The 16712-nt window shown below is 41.6% G+C and overlaps 1 protein-coding gene across 5 annotated transcripts in view; it reads right to left on the reverse strand.

Moving 5' to 3' along the window:
- utrn (utrophin) overlaps window positions 1-16712 on the reverse strand; it is a 169508-nt gene that overhangs the window by 126288 nt on the left and 26508 nt on the right. For all 5 annotated transcript variants that reach the window (XM_071479337.1, XM_071479338.1, XM_071479339.1 and 2 more), the window contains 19 exons: window positions 14534-14764; window positions 13084-13265; window positions 12225-12375; window positions 11776-11895; window positions 11535-11636; window positions 10955-11062; window positions 10549-10728; window positions 9804-9967; window positions 9569-9692; window positions 9377-9464; window positions 8377-8621; window positions 7298-7466; window positions 5880-6007; window positions 4058-4195; window positions 3830-3943; window positions 3503-3658; window positions 3059-3229; window positions 2775-2966; window positions 1854-1988 (listed from right to left, as the gene is read on the reverse strand). In XM_071479337.1, the coding sequence (XP_071335438.1) occupies window positions 1854-1988; window positions 2775-2966; window positions 3059-3229; window positions 3503-3658; window positions 3830-3943; window positions 4058-4195; window positions 5880-6007; window positions 7298-7466; window positions 8377-8621; window positions 9377-9464; window positions 9569-9692; window positions 9804-9967; window positions 10549-10728; window positions 10955-11062; window positions 11535-11636; window positions 11776-11895; window positions 12225-12375; window positions 13084-13265; window positions 14534-14764 (2898 nt within the window). The remainder of the gene's footprint in view (window positions 1-1853; window positions 1989-2774; window positions 2967-3058; window positions 3230-3502; window positions 3659-3829; window positions 3944-4057; window positions 4196-5879; window positions 6008-7297; window positions 7467-8376; window positions 8622-9376; window positions 9465-9568; window positions 9693-9803; window positions 9968-10548; window positions 10729-10954; window positions 11063-11534; window positions 11637-11775; window positions 11896-12224; window positions 12376-13083; window positions 13266-14533; window positions 14765-16712) is intronic.

A 16712-nucleotide genomic window follows, 5' to 3' on the forward strand; every position in this document is an offset into this window, starting at 1 on the left:
ATCAAGCAAAAAGGGAAAGAAAGGAAGTGAGCACGATGAAGTCAAATTCAATAAAACAGTCCTTTGATAAAGCCACAACAAAAGATCAAGAAAACTGAACTGCTCCACAGTTCCAAAAATGTAAAACAAGTAAAAACACAGATCAAAGCACAAGAGAGGAAAAAAGAAATCCAGTAAATGAGTTAAAAAGTGTGTGTTTATGTGCGTGAAAGATTGAGAAAGGACCGAAAAGCTGAGCAAACAGATGGAGTGCAGATTGCTGGGCTGGGTGTGTCAGATGGAGGCAAACTAAAAAAAATAAAAAATAAAAAAAAAGATAACAGGAACGAGAAATGAGAGACAACAGAGAGACACAGAGAGAGAGAGACAGAGAGAGAGAGAGAGAGAGAGAGAGAGAGAGAGAGAGAGAGAGACAGAGGCTTGTCAAGTGACGCCACTTATTTGGATCCAACAGTCATTGTTTATGTGGGGGTCATTAAATGTGCTTTTCCTTCCCGGAGGTAATGGACAGACAGAGTGTGACAGCCCCCCTCCAGAGGGGTGAGTCTGATTAGGAAACTGGGAGACTGCGAAGGGTGAAGGGTGAGAGAACGAGGTCCAAGGGAGCGAAGAGGGAAGGAGAAAGACTGTGTGGGGGGGCAGAAAACAGCAAAAAAACACATAAGGACAAAGAGGAGAAGGAGAAACATTGTCTTCAAGGGTCTTCAATTTCCTTCATCACTATGCGATGTTACAGAGGGAGCACTGTGATTAAAGTGACTTTGACAGTCATGCTGGAGGCAGTCTACAGATATAGCAGCAGAGCAAAAGAAAGCAGAAGAAATTTTAATGACAAAGTCAAAGACAATGAGGTTATTAACATGTAGCTACATATTAAATGGACCGTTTGGTTACTTACCCAAACTAATGGCCTGTAATATGTCTTTCAAAGTCGTTTGAAGATATGTTTTAGTGATGGCTGACATTTCAAAGTGACTACCCACCTATAGAACAGCAGCCTCTCTTCAAAATAAATACAGAAGTAAGATGGACTCCTGATCATCATGATTTACATATTCATAAGATGACTAATTTCCACAATAAGTAAGAACAGAGATTACATTAATATATATTGTTTACTTTCTGTTGACAGGTGCCTGCAGCCAATGAGAATGATTATATCCATTTAAAAAAAAAAAAAAAAGAAAGCTTTCCAAAAAGTAATCAAGTAGTTCCAGTGTAGTAGCATTTATGTAAAGTATGTGATATTTTGCACATAAACGTGTGGCACCTGAAACAATAGTGCTCCAAGAAAAGTTGAATCAAGGGCAACGGGACTTGGTTGTAGATCATTTGAGACATTTCACCTGACTGACTGACAGGTGAGGAGAGCCTGGTATTTAGCCTCTGTGGGGTCATTTTCAAGGCCATTGATGTCACTTTGTTCATTAGTCCTCCAGGTTGTTGTAACAGCAGTTGTTGGATGTATATGTGTAATGTTGTGATTGATGTCTTACTTTTGTTTTTATGTCTTGCTGTCCTGAACTAAATAACTATGTATCCCATAGCCTTGTGTCAAAGGATTGTGCAACCTCTTTCCTTTTGCTGCTACGCATCCCATAGATATCAGCAACTGAATTAAGATGATTAGTGTCACTCTTAAGATTCCTTCAAGCTGCACCCAGAGGAAGGCTTCTGTGGAGTAAGTCTGACTGCGAGTAAATTGGTTAAACACTTATAATCCTCAGAAACTGAACCCTGATTTTAAAGAATGAGAGATTTAAGTGGGGGGAAAAAAAAATCAGATAAAGAAAAGAAGGAGTACGAGGAATTTAATGTGATTACAGTGAGAGTGTGTGTGTGTGTGTGTGTACCTCCAGAGCTTCATTGACGGTCTCCGTGCTCTCTGGCAGGTTGTCAGTAGCTTGGACTTTCTCCTCCACAGTGTTGAGCCAAGTCTGCTCCATATCCAGGTATTGAAGCAACTCCATCCAACAGGACCAAACCTCCTACACGGTACACCGCAACACACAACACACATGTATTGAAATGCACATCCAGAGAAACACAAATGATGTTACTAAAAAGTGACAGCTATATTGAGAATGACCTCGCTTTTAAGTTAAAGCACCATATTAAAATAAAATTCACACTGAGGCATTTTACCAAAAAAAAATGTTTAAGAGTCTTACACTCAAATTAAACAGCAAAACACAAAAGGACTAAGACAGGATGGTGACTAATGGACTTCAGGCAAAGAGTATACATGAGCATAAGCACAACTCAGTGATTTGTCTGACCTTTATCCTGCAGAGTCTGGGGGATGATAATCAAAAACAATGCCCCAAACTATGATTTTACACTCACAGATTAGCAGTGTAAGAAAGAATCACCAGTCTTCCCTTCCAGCTTCTCTTGTTCTTCGCATGAAAATTAACAAACAGGAGCTGAAGAAATGGCACATCGCATAAACCGACATGTCATTCTAATACTAAACCATGAGAGCTGCAAGGTGACGGACAAACTGGGGCTTTAATGCATAAAATTACTAATTATTTTGTGTGACTGTGTGTCACAGCATCTTTTTATACTGGAAAAAGACTTTAACCTTAAACTCAAAGACAACTTGAATTATGACCGGGCATACTTCAACAGCAGAGGTGAGCACCATTTTTAACTGAATCCAGTACAGTTCATTTGTCAGAAAATCTATATTTTAATTCAAAAAGGGACCCAGTTAACACACACACACACACACACACACACACACACACACACACACACACACACACTACCTCCAGAGTGTGACACTTGCTCTTGAAGCGGTCACAGAGTTTATGGTAGTTGGCTAGTACCCCCTCTAGCTCTGATGTCAGCTCCTGTCCACTGCCTCCACCAGGCGGCGATGATCTGGACACCAACATGTTGATGCTGTCTTTCAGGATCTTTACCTTCACCTCCTTCTGTAGCACATCCTCTTTAGCCCTCTGTGAGAGATGAGGACAGGTGAGAGGAGGACCACGATGACAACAGACCTGTACAGAAATAAGGCACTCAACGGTCAAACTGTCACACTGACCTTCATCTCCTCCAGCGATGCCTCCAGCTCCTCAGGGCTCTTGTACTCAAAGTCCCTCATGAGGAACTCCTCATCTACTTGGGCCATCCACTCCTGCATCTCCGCCAAGTCCTTTCTCAGATTCACCTGCTTCTCCTGACACTCTGCAACACGCTCCTGATGGCTCAGCAGCTGGAGAGACGCATATGCCATTAGGTTTATAAGAGAACTATCAGAATAATCTAAATAAGTTTATAACCAAGAGCAAAGACCTATGTGACTTTGTACTTAAGCTGGTGACACAGAGATTTCAAATGAATCATCTATCAGTGTAATTATGTGAATGAATGCATGAATATACATACAAAAAAAAGCCTTATTGTTATCAAACATGAATAACATACAAAACAACACACTATACAAACAGAATACAAACAGAGGCTCATATTAAGAGTTTCCCCTCACCTGTTTGCTGAGTGCGTCCCACCTGCCTCGGGAATCATCCAACTTATCCTGCCCCCACTTGGCCAGTCCTGGGACTGTAGCTGCCTGTACAGCATTCACATTCTCTCCCATCTGCTTCAATGAACCTTCCACTGACTCCATCTCATTCACATACTCCTTGTTATCAGGAAAAAAAAAAAATCTTCAGGAATAATACTTTGCAGATATTAAAACATTAAAAGGATATTAAAATTCAGTAATAATCAACTTAGGTAAAAGCACAAAAATCCAAAATCTGTATCATTAAATTGTGGTCTTTCAAACAACTATAATTTGGTGTCTTCTCACCTTGCACTGGTTAAGCTCTTCCTGTAGACTCTCTGTGTCACCTGAACCCGTGGCATCATGAGACAACAGCTCCTGAACCGCATCCAACCAACGTTCGACTTGCACCAAACACACCTAACAACATCAACGAAGAACTGTATTATTACCCTTCATATCTCCTCCAGTACAGACAAAAACCTCTTAACATACAGCAGTTTTCTACATTACAAATGACCTGATAGTAAATACCTGATAGTCCTTCATGCTACCAAGGATGCACTGCAGAGTCCCCAGCTCCTCACGGGCCCTGGATGAGAGTTGACTCCATCTTTGTAGTTCTGCAGGATCGGAGGCTTGCTGTGTTTGCTCAATCTCTAGACACAGACCCTGAGGTGAACAAGAGTTCAGGCTTAAAATGACATGTCTAAGCTGTGAGTATATAAAACAAAGAAACTCTTACTGCCAGTTTAGGAATTTGCTATGTAAAAATTACACTGAAACACAAACGATAACAATGGGGAACAGTCATCCCTGATCTCATTTATTGACTGGGTCTGTTATCAAAGTAAAAAAGTGTGCTAACTTGGGATTCATCCCGACTATTCCAAAATTTTTTTTCTTTTTAGGTTAGGTTAGGTCTACTTTCCATTTTCTTCACCAAAAGTCATTGTGTGTTTCTTCCACATAAAACATTTGCAAAGCTGATTTCTTAAAAGTATTTGTTTACATCCATGCCTGCATACGTGTGACCGGCACAAACTGTTCAGTGGAATAGTATGAAACGTAACGAATCACCTATGTGCTAAGGGTCCTGCTCCTCAAAACATTCATAACCCTACTAGTGGTCAAAATCTCCACCTTTAAATTATATAATGAAATTCCTCAAAACCCCTGTACATAATTTGTGAGAGTGTGAAAACAATGTAAGGACTTACATCTTGCAAATTAGAGTATTCAAATAAAAGCATTTGTAGAAACACAGTAATGTGTTGTTACAACTGTACAATCCAAGTCCTTCACAGTATTTTAGTCGTGTGAGGTTCGCACTTTTCTAATATCAACTATGTTTTTATGTTTAAAAGAGTTCACGTTTGTGTAGAGTGAACATGAAGATGATGACCATTGCCTTCTATAATTAGGCTAACTGCTAATAGGACTTAGGGATGTTGTCATGCAATTGTATGTTGTGGCTGTCAGGCTGACTGACTGGTTGAGCAGCTCCTCACTGAGCTGTTAGGAGCTCCACGCTGCATGCATGGGCTCGCTGCCCAGAATGTGCCAAGCCCCCCCCACCCCCACCCTCCACCGCCCTCTCCAGCACCATGCCCTATCTGCCACGATAACAAGAGCTGGACTGAGCCGCATTCCAACGAAGATGGAGGAGGAGAGAAACACACAATAACACACGCGAAACACAACAACACACATATCTCAAAACTACATACCAAAACACACACACACACCCACACCCTTTTCCTTCTAGAAAGAGGTCTGATACAGTGCAGAGGGAAGTGACTGGCTGATAAAGGGCCTATTGTGTGCCAAAACAAAAAAATATGATGGCAGACAGATATTTACACTCACTCTGATACACTGGGATAATAAATCTATGGCCAACCAATACAAACAATAACAAAAAATGCAGAATAATAACATAACACAAAATATGTAACAAGATCAGAATTGTAAAATCATAAATATAAGAAAAAAGAAGAATAAAAAAACAAGTGAATCCAAATATGAATGATTTGTTTGAAAATTTGTATTCTGAAAACAGAATTAAAAAATTTCAACAATAGGAATAATTAAAAAAAAAAAAAAAGAAAAAATTTGCATCCCTCAAAACATTTTCAATTGGTACCTCAAAGACTAAATCTAAAAGCATAAAATAAATAGGATAATCACACCTCCACCTAGAAGTTAATGATTTTGGTCCTGGTTATCAGGATATGTATACTTTATATATCTGAATGACGTTTGGTGGACAGTTAACCATGGACTTTTCTTATGGTTTCACAGAGAGCCATGAAATAAGTTATCACTTAGTTATCAGGATTATGAGCCTCCTCACCTGTGCCCGGTCCACTGCCCTCTCAGTGCTGGGGATGTCCACTATTCCTTCTCTCAGGGTGGCCAGCCTGGCCTCTAGACCTTCCACCGGAAATGGTACCGTCTGGCTGGCCTCAGGAGTGGACAAAGCTGGAATAAGACCAGGGGGGAGGGAGAGAGTTGTGTAGAATGAAGGAGAAAAGAGAGTCAAAACTTTTACATCAAGTCTGAAGCATCAGGTTTACTACCACAAGGGGGCAGTGAGCAGGTTCGGGATTTCTCTCTCTCTCTCTCTCTAGATGTGTGTGTGGATGTGTGTGTGTTTTCCATGCTGTCAGAGGATCCCAGGTGTTTGACAGCATGTTTCTTTAAGTCCTTTAAGACCTTCTTTTACTCATGCTCACTCTAACCAACTCATGCACGTCATTCATCCCAGACACATTTTGATAATACCATTAAAGCCATGGCTGAACTTCTATTTATCCATAATGCAAAGGTGATTAAATCCATAACAACAGTTAAGTATTACCAATTGGTAACGACATCAACCTCATTTATACAGAATAGCTACATTTGTATCTGTCCTTGCTCCTCTCCTCAACTGTTCCTTCTCTGTCAGCGTTTTAATTACCAGGTGATTTAACGCTTTCATAATCTGGCTATGTTTACATACACATAGCGCAGAGATAGAGCGTAACTGTGAGAGAGGGGTAAAGAGATAGAGAGAAGCCCCAGCAAGAGGTAAACTGCCCTCAAGCAGAAACAAAATGGTTTTCCTTGGCTCTCATCCAAATCTTCACAGTCATAAAAGCCCAAGAGGCACAACAAAACAGACACCCACACATACACTCACACACACACACCTACGGTCAGGAGAGGAGAGGCGCATTTAAGCCTCCCTTTACAGGCTCGTTTTTGGCCCACAGCGGCGCGTGTAAATTCCAGAGGTAAAACGGTGACTGATTTTTCAAGGCTGCTCCAGGTCCAAGTCACGTCCTCAGGTAGAGATGGAGCTGGCACAGAGGCATGATCTAACACACAATCGCTCACATATACACTGACGCATCTGTGAGATTTTGGAGGCCATATAAGGGCATCATCTATTACTGTGGCTGGCCAAGGTTTCATATAAAAGCTAATGTCAAATTTAAACAACCACTGTGGGACTGAGCTCTGCTGATCTTAGCTATCACTCTTTGTCCCCCCTATAAACCTGAAAGCTTTGTGCTAAGCGCAAGGAGAGAGAAATTGCTCTTTGTCTTAAGGAAGGCTTAAATCTTCTGTCCTGCAGGTGTCTGAAATAAGAAAATGCGTCATGGCTGTCAGGTCCCATGAAAAGCATATGGTGCTTTTAATACAGTGGAACCTGCTCGGGGTTTAGGAACAGGTTTCCTCTGTGCTGATTTCACAAATTATTTTCTCACAGTTCAGCAGAAGTACCTTTGTTGACCTCTTGTTCTCTGCTCTGCAGCCGCTGCAGTGTGGAGGCATAATGTGCAGATACCACCACCATGTTGTCTTTAAGAGAGGGCATAGCTCCCAGGGATCCTGCCTCTGCAGAAAGCTGCTCAAGTTGCGGGCTTAGTGCGGTGACATGGACAAGTCGGGACTGAGGAAGACAAGAGGAAGGAGAAAGTTCACTGATTTGAATGTAATGAGGGGTTATAACCATCTATGATGCCTGTGATTGCCCCTAAAAGTAGATAACTGTTTGCAGATAATTCAGCAGGGATCATTTTTGCTATTATTGTACATTCAGGCAGAAAGGGAAATTTTATAGAATTATTCCCTTGACTTAAAAATGAGCCAGCTAAATCTGAATAATGACGTTTAATGAACTGAAAGTAACTGAGGCTGTAGTTATAGCCTCTATGATTAGTGGTTTTCTTGAACATTTCATTGACTTCTGTTTTTTTTAATGTTGCAGAATGATGAGACAAGATGGAAAGTGGATGTTTCAGCATTTTGTTTTGCTTTTATTTTATTCATTTTGTGCCATAAAGCGCAGTCAGCCTCATGTTAAAGAAATGAAGCCTGTATATTAAAAAAAATAAATAAATAAAAATAAAAAAAAATATAGGGATGCATACACTGCAACAATACTTTAGTCTGGAGAAAATGCACAGGTTACTGGATGGAGTCATGTTTTACGCTGACAGCCTTTCCCACCCTGCTCCAGGTGAATTAGTCTCAAATTGAAAAACCTCAACTCCACACTTCAGGACACACCGGGGTGGGTTTTATCCATCTTACTTTGTGTACATTTCACTGACTTTTAAAGTATTTGAGGCAACTCTTAACTTCTTTTCTATTTACTGCAACCCAGCTTTGCCCTCATGGTTGTTTTGATTCATGAATGCCTTTTAGAAGGTTTCATATCTGCATGAAATATCTGTGAATTAGCCGCAGCTCATGCAGTTGCATTTAAGAGGATTGACGAAAGGCGTAGAGGTGAAATTCAGGATTAAAGTCACACACAGGAGATCAGGGCGAATGCGGACTGAGATAATGAATCTTACCTGACATTCTCCGCTCAGGTTTCTCAGCTCGGCCTGATTGCACTTTTCTATAGCCAAGGTTGAATCCAGCCACTGGTCCTGCTCCTGCAAGACGCGGTCCATGTCTGTCAGCTCTGCAGACACCGCTCTGACCCGGGTCTGGGTGTGAACTCGCTCACGGGCTCCCTGCAGCTCCCTCGCACACACATCCCACTCAGTTTGGATCAGGTCTATGTCTGCCCTCAACGAGTCCATACACACACCCTCTACAGAGAGACACACACGGGCCAACAGATATAAAGGCTCACAGTGAATGCACTTAAACAATTAAGCAGACTTTAAGTAAATTCTTTACACCATTTAGTCTCAATGTGACACAGCCTGTGTTGTGAGTTTTTAATGGGAGACAGAGACCCTGACAAGGGTTAAAACTCTGGTGGATAAGAAAATTGTAAAGCAGACACCACGGGTGAGAAAACAGCAAACATGAGGGAATAAAACAAGTTGAGTTTAATAGAAAGTTTGGTGTTTAACAAATCTACTTTAACTCAGTGGTGCTGCTCCACTACCTCTCACTGCCTCCAGAGCAGTGTAAACTCATAAAACTCCTGAGTGTCTCTTCATGTCATTGAGCAGTTATATGAAGTCAGCAACCCTGCAGGCTGACAGAGTTTTACAACTCCAGACAACACACACGTTCCGATAACTGACATCTAAAAACTAAATGATGATAAAAATTTAGGCTTGTAAATACACAGAAAATATCAAGCAGCTGTGGAAAAGCAGTAAAGTCCTACAATACAAACATAGTTTAACAGGGAAAGGGAAGATTTGTGTTAAAGCCAGAACTTGTGAGCTTCTGAGGAACATTAAAAATGAGCCAGCATCTTGGTACAGTTCAGAAGAATGTGTTTGACAAAGCTTGAATGGATTTGTTTGGAACAATCATTTGGTTTATATTGTATAATAATGTACAATTTCAGTGTCAATGAGCAAGAACAATCTCCTCTTTCTTTCATACCTCTCTCCAACTGGTCCGTCAAGCCCCGTCCCTCCTGGATGACTTGACTAACTGTGGCTTCCTTTGCTGTGAGGTCCAGCTCCAAGCCCTAAAGTGATTGGTCAACACATATTTAATGCATGAGTCTTCAAACAGATACTCTAACTTTCTAACTTTCAGTTTCATTTTAAGCTGTATCTCCAGCAGGTTTACCTTTAGCTTCTCCTGCAGGTCTTGTGTTTCAGGTGTAGTCTCAGGGTGTGTGGAGGCCAGCGACCGAGCAGATGTCTTCCATGTTTTAATCCAGCTCAGGAGGTCAGAAAGCTTATTTTCAAACCTGCACAACAAAGATCACAATGAGTGCATTGGTGTGTGTTTGCTTGTCTTTTATTCTTCCACTTTTCTGACATGGGAGCTGTCGTCTGTCCATGTGTGCCCCAGCTCTTACATTCGTCTGACTTCTGCATCTGTCTCCACCAGTCGTTTCTTAGGGGGAGCAGGTGGGGCCAGCTCCTGGTCAGGGGTCGAAGCAGCTGCAGCCACAGCGATTGTATCCACGACGATTTGCTCTTCCACCTGAGTCATCCCAGCGTCTGTCACAGCTTCCATTACCTTAGCAGTGAGTGAGAGTATCAGCAAGAATGTGACAAAGAGAAATCAAACAGTTTAAAAAAAATATACAATCTTCTTTGGACAGCTTGTTTGTTGAACTAAATTCAAATTACAAATGGGGGTGTTTATTAATTATTTTTTGTCACTCAACCTAAACTACAAACTATTTTTAGAACAGTTTGGTCAAATGAGCCTTAAGCGAACCAATGCACCTCCTTCTACTTCCCCTTTTAGTCTTTTGTCCTGCCACTGCAAAGGCCAGAACAACACATCTAAAGCTGAGCCATATTTTTAAGCAGCTCCTGCTGACTGAACTATATTTTATTAGGGCAGCTTTGCTGTACTTCATCTTCTTCCAGGGTCATTTCAGTGGAGTGTGGTTTGTAGCCATGACTGAACTTTCAAATTACATGTTTCTTCTCCAACAATGACCAGGGTGTCTGAAGTGTAGCACCTGCTGATTTTTTTAGACTCAACAGCCATGTGGTTTTTTGCAAAATCATTGCAATGCCGGTATCTTTCTATCTCTGTTTTTTTTAAAGGACAGTCATCATTGAAGATGAAAACCCTGGAACACACACCTGGAAGGAGCAATCCTCCAGCCTCTGGACCAGGTTGTCCCATCTATGTGTCAGCTCCTCTGTGTCTGCTTCTATCTTAGATCCCACCTCAGGGCTCCTCAGTAGCGATATCACATCCTGTCCTGCATCAGACAGCTGATCCAGAGTCCTCCTCTTCTTTTCCATGTCTTCCTTTAAAATCTAAAGGATTGAATCACAAAAAACAAATTAAAGGCAGTTATTGTTTAAGGATCTGTTACAGTCGGTATTGTACAGCCTAGCAAAGAGTTCAACTTTCATTGTTCAGTCTCTTTTTGAGTAAAGAAGCTGTAGAAACATTCACTACATTAGCAGCCGACACATCACATTTCAGAGTAAATGTTATAATTGCAGCATAGCAACTACCAAGAGCTGGCACTCTACTTACTGCTAATCGGCGCACATTAGTATTCATTTCACTTGGGTCCTTAAAGTTGCTGGTCTGTACTTCACTCAAAGCCTCCTCTTTTTCTGCCAACCACGCTCTGAACAAACTCTGTAGAAGAGGTGGGAAAACAGCATTAAGTTCAATTACTGAGCAAACACTAAAAAACAAAGTCTTGTTGTTCAGTTTGAGTTCAGCAACCAGGTCAAAACCCTAAATTCAGAAACAGGCACATTTCCAACTCAAATAACACTGTGTGCAGGGTTGTATAGGGATTACTGATGGAATAACATCAGGATTCAATTCACATGTTTTGGTTAAATTATGAACAGTGGATCTGAAAGACTGAAAGATTCACGATCCATTGAAAGGACTTTGGAGGAGTGGAGGGCAGAATGTGCTGTCCTTGGTCTCTTGTCTTTTACAAAGAGAGCAGCAAATCAGGTTAAGGATTTAAATGACACTTTGACCTTTTGGTACACGTCAGTATAACTCAGTGAGTCTTGAAGTGTTGAAGCGGTTAATTATAATCATTTAATTAGAGGGAGGGAAGAAAGTGTATGTGTCTGTAAGGCACTCCTACCTGGTCTGACAGAAGTTGTTGCCACACCATGAAGACTTCCTGCAGCTTGTGCCACCTCTCCTCCGTCCACCGACACACAGCTGCCCAGCGTTCACCCAATGACTGAATGCAAAGACAAAATGCGGAATAAAATAGAGACGCACAGAACCTACTGCGTATACTAGAAGACACTTTTCCTCCTTGAACTGACAAAGAATATAAGCAGAGCAAATTCCCAAAGGCTATCAGGCAGACAACTTACTTGTAGTTGCTCCTCCAGGGCAGCAGTGGCACTCTCACCACTGTTCTCATCCACCACAACCACCATGTGTGTCAGAGAGTTGACCTTCACCTGCTCTGCCTCCAGGTCGTTCTGGAGCTCCTGAGTGAAAACAAAAATAGTGATTTCAGCACAGGTCACATATATTACCCATTAACAGAGCTGGAAATAAGTGCACTCAGCTTTATGTTGACACCATGGAGATGGTGCATGACAAAACTACAGGATCACATGTGACAAATGATCACAGGACAGTAAAACTGTGACAATAATAACTTTAATTCATACAAGTACAGTATGTATCACATTAACCTGGATAAACATGAGAAACAAGCATCTGCCTGATCCTGCCCATGTTAAATCAATTACCCATTCCTCACGGACTGGATTCATGCAAGATAGAAAATATATCAATGGGAAGCTGAACTTACTTTGTGCTGCTCTATCTGTTCTTTGTAGGCCTCCATGTCTTTAGAAGCTGGTTCTGTCTCTATCTTTCTGATTCGCTCTTCAGTCTGTGTCAGCCAATCAGAAAGTTGCTGTAACTGCTGCTGCTGAAGATCCATCAGGACTTCATGGAGCCTGGAGAGAGAAAAGGAGAAAGACAGGAAAAGGAGACAGTGGGGTGGGTGTGTAGAGGTTCAAAGGAAATGAAAGCTATCAGTAGAATAAACTTTAACTGTTCAGCTGGTTATCTAACTGCCAGACAGTAGCACAAACACTGGAGTGAGGCCCAATGCTGTATACAGACTCCACAGACAGTGAGTCATGACACACAACAAACACAAATACTTTTAAATAAAAGGTCAATAAATGCTCTAGTGTATTTACAAAGAACTGTGTGAATGTGTGTTTGGGTTTGTGTTCGTCTGAGTCTGAAGCATCATAAACCTTGATAACACAGATTGAACATCAGATTCTTCAGGCCTTGGGAGGCTCAAGGCTTATCAGGTGTCACCTTGGCACAGCTTGCAGCCTTGCACATTCTTCACAGGAAAAACCCATGAACATGTAGGGTCACACAGTGACACTGAGAGAAAAATGACCTCGACTGGATAATTCGTGGCTCATGATGTGATGTCCCTGTACACTTCACTGTAAAAAAAAAAATCTTTCTAGTTTTAAGCTTTTTTTTTTTCTTGAAAAAGATAAAAAATGACAGTAACATGAGATTATTTCACTTGTTTCTTACACAAATCAATAGGCAATATTTGCCATATGCAAATAAACAGCAAAGGCATTGCAATACAACTCCAGGACTAAGGCAGGTGTATATTTGTGTGCACCTACCTGGCCTGGCGATCCATGCTGGCCACTCGGAGGTTCTCCCAGCGGGAGTTGAGGAGGGTCATCTGCTCCCGAATCTCATCCTCTTCCTCCTCCGTCAGGTTTCCCTGAGCAATCAGTTGGTTACCAGCTTGCAGCACATTACCCACACTGCTCTGGTGTGCTGTCAGCTCCATCATAAAGGCCTTAAGGAGGAAGAGTAAATGGTTATGATAAAAATTGGCAGCAGATCTCTGGCTCTAAAACTGTTTCAACTTGAAGTGCTGGTCTACCTGACAAGCTGTGTGCTAGAAACAACGCAAGAGATGGGATATTCAAGTTGAATTAAGTAAGAAAGGGCTTAACCACATAGCCCTAAATATTATCCAGATTCAGTCTAACTCCCTGGCCAACCAATGCTTACATAATATGCTGGCACATGGCACCTAGATACTAATATCTGGACATGTTTCTGTCCACACCCTCTAATTTCACAAGGTTTAACACTTATGAACAACTTGCAGAAAAACTGGGCATCACCTCTGCACCTCTGCAGTATGAGCCTGCGAGCACTAACTGAACGGCAGACTCTGTCAAGTGGCCAACTGTGGCAAACTATACAACAAAAGAGGAGAGAAAATGCTTCAAAAAGAAATACAAGATTGAATTTGATGCTTGAGTTTGGTTGCTTCTTTCTACTGGTCCTTGTAGTGAGCAATATGAAGGCCAATGAACTGAGTTATTGTCTGTTTTCCGTGAGCTCTCTGGATGAGTAAGCATTTTTGACGGCACCTCTGAGCACATTGTTTTTGATGAGGCTTTGCTGGAGAAGCTGGAGTAAGTACGTGAACAACCAGGCCGAAACAAACTGGATTGATTTTTTAAGATCTCCTGAGAAGCCTGGCTGTTAAAGAGGCTTTGGGTCCTGTTGCGCTCAGTCTCACTACCAGCTTTCTGCTTTGACCTGGATTCCAGACATTAGACTTCACAAATATTCACATTTCAGCCGAGGGAATCCAGCCAAAGCCCCTTTACACACATGCACAGACACAAACCCTGCAACACAAGCCTTCTCAAACAAGTGAGTGAGTTCTGGGCCAGGGCACCATAGGGTGCTGTGCACCACTATTCTAAGCAGGATTCCTGGCATTCCCATCAAGTACAGAGCATGTGCTGTTGGTTGTGGGAGGCCTCTATCTTTTGTCAGTCTCAAACATGGAGAGTGATAGTTCTAAGACAAAAAACTGTAGTGAAAGTCAGACAAATAACGTGTGCCATATATATGAGTGTGTCATCGTTTGTCTTAAATATTTGGTCCCTCAATATGGCATCCAATTCTAAGCTGATATACAGTATGTATTAATTCATAAAAGTTAATTGAGGACTTTTCATTTACTAACCTTTGAGAAGCACCACATAATTTATCATTTGTATGTCTGTATACATGTGCATGAATGCTTGCATCTCCTCCTACCTCGTGTGTGTGAAACTGCTCTTTGACTTCTTCCACATCGTCCGACACCTCATCCTGAATCTGGAGGGCATCTTCAGCCGACAGCAGCCAGGTCAGTACCTCCTCCAGTGTGGTCTGGTAGCTATCCAGGTCCACCTCCAGCAAGCTGCCCTCCATCTCCCCTTCTGTCTCCATCTGGGTGCTGGGGGTCTCAGGCTGGGGGCTGCTCCCTGTTTCCTCCATCTGTGCAGTCTGAGAAACATGAGGCAAGGGAAGAAAATTCAGATTACCAACTTATAGACCTTGTGTTCACATCTTGTGTGATCATTACTGTATTGAGAGTACACTGCCACGACAAGCAAGTACTTCACAAAGCCCAACATTTACAGATAACAAGGGACAGTAGAAATGCAGTCTTTTTTTAATATGATTATACCGAGACAAGTCTATTGTCTTTCAATTGCAAAGAAAAGAAGAAAACAAGTTTTTGCTTCTTTAATATGTCATATCCACAAGGCCACATTAAAACTTAAAACACAAAACTGAAAAGCTAAAGCTCTCAGGTCAACAATTTCTATGAAACATGGCGTTGCCCAAAACCTTTACTTGTCCTTTACTCTGAATTTCATTTGTGAACATCAGCTGGCGAGTTTTAAAATAGAACCAGACATCTAGGAGGGGCCTGCGCTGCTCCGGAGCATGCAGGGCAACTTGCCCTGCTCAGCTGAGAAAAAAAAAAAAAAAAAAAAAAAAACACAACTGCAGGCCTATTATGGGATGCTGGGAGGTGCCCCTGGCACGCTGGGCAGGTCAATCCTCATTCTAGGAATAGTAGTAAGTTTGAGACAAACTGGTATCATGGGGAAAGTTGGGTGTACAGTCAGAGAGATGGATGATACCAGCTCAAAGGACAGGAGTCAAAAACTGAAGCTGAGAACAGGAAATTATTTCTTTAAAGAGAAATTAGAAAATTAGAAACCCTTTATTATCACTGTATGCTCTGCATACAACCAAATTAGGAAGGGGAAGTGGGGGGGGGGGGGTGTTTCAATGAGCGTAAGACATAAAGTGAGACAGAGCTGAATCAAATCTCTTTAAACTCAGACTCTTGAATTCAAAATTACAGCCTAGTTATACATGGAAAGATAACCCTCCTGTGCAGTGACAGTCATCTTGTTAGTGCAGCTACCTTCATCAACAACCCCAAACAACCTCAACATGCTTGTCTAAATCCAACCACTATAAAATAGACAATACAGTTGTATTGTCAGCAAAATCTCAGAGGACCACATGGATATGTGATGTCCTTTGTCAACAGCACTGAAATTTTCCAGGTTTCCATTTTGTGAAGGAAATGTAGGAAAAGGGTTTGACAGAGCTCAACAAATCTGTCTGGAGCTGAAATGAGCAGGAGATAAAATCTCTACAGTGGCAGCCATGCCAAGTCAAAGATGACAGAAATGCTAATGGGTTTGTAGGGAACAGTACCAAGTAACAAGTCAAATGGACCTTTGTCTACCACGCTGAAATTACAAAGCAGTAATGTGTGTGTAGCCAACTCAGGAAAAGGTCACCTGCTGAAAATATTCAATGACCTTTTGGATATTTTGGAATAATCCACAAAAATACTGTAAGTCCTTATGTTAGACCAGTGTTGGCTGGCAGAGACACAGCAACAAGGAGAGAAAGAAAGGGATGGGAGAGAGAGAAAACTGCAGCCTTGGTCTATTTATTGACTTGAATGGCTGTAAAATAGCTGTGGTCTGGCTCAACAGAACATTTTATTATCACCAGATGATTTGCTCAACTCAATCCATGCATTTATCACTTTTGCAGCTGTGATATATTACCATGCACACACCAGTACACTTATCATCAGTGATATTCCAACCTGAGAGATGGTAATGAGTTAACATTTCACTGCACCTCAAACCAAACTTGTCATGAATATTGAAAGCAATCACCATCTAAAAGCAACATTTAAAACACCTATACAATATCATGAACAAGTATTGTGAACTTAAGAGAGAAAACAAACACAGGCATCAGAAACAAAGAGCCTTTATTTTTCCTCCACTCAGTCTCAGCATTAAGCATCTCTTCCTATGGGGAGAGGAAGCATGCCAGGAAAGTAAACCCTGTGTTGGACCAATCAGAGCACTATTTAAAAAGACTTTTCCAGCACTCGTTCCAGGGTGTG

Source organism: Trachinotus anak, unplaced genomic scaffold (assembly GCF_046630095.1).
Source record: "Trachinotus anak isolate AG129_WGS33_773 ecotype Australia unplaced genomic scaffold, CSIRO_AGI_Tana_v1 ptg000005l, whole genome shotgun sequence".
In the NCBI taxonomy this organism is placed as follows: domain Eukaryota; kingdom Metazoa; phylum Chordata; class Actinopteri; order Carangiformes; family Carangidae; genus Trachinotus; species Trachinotus anak.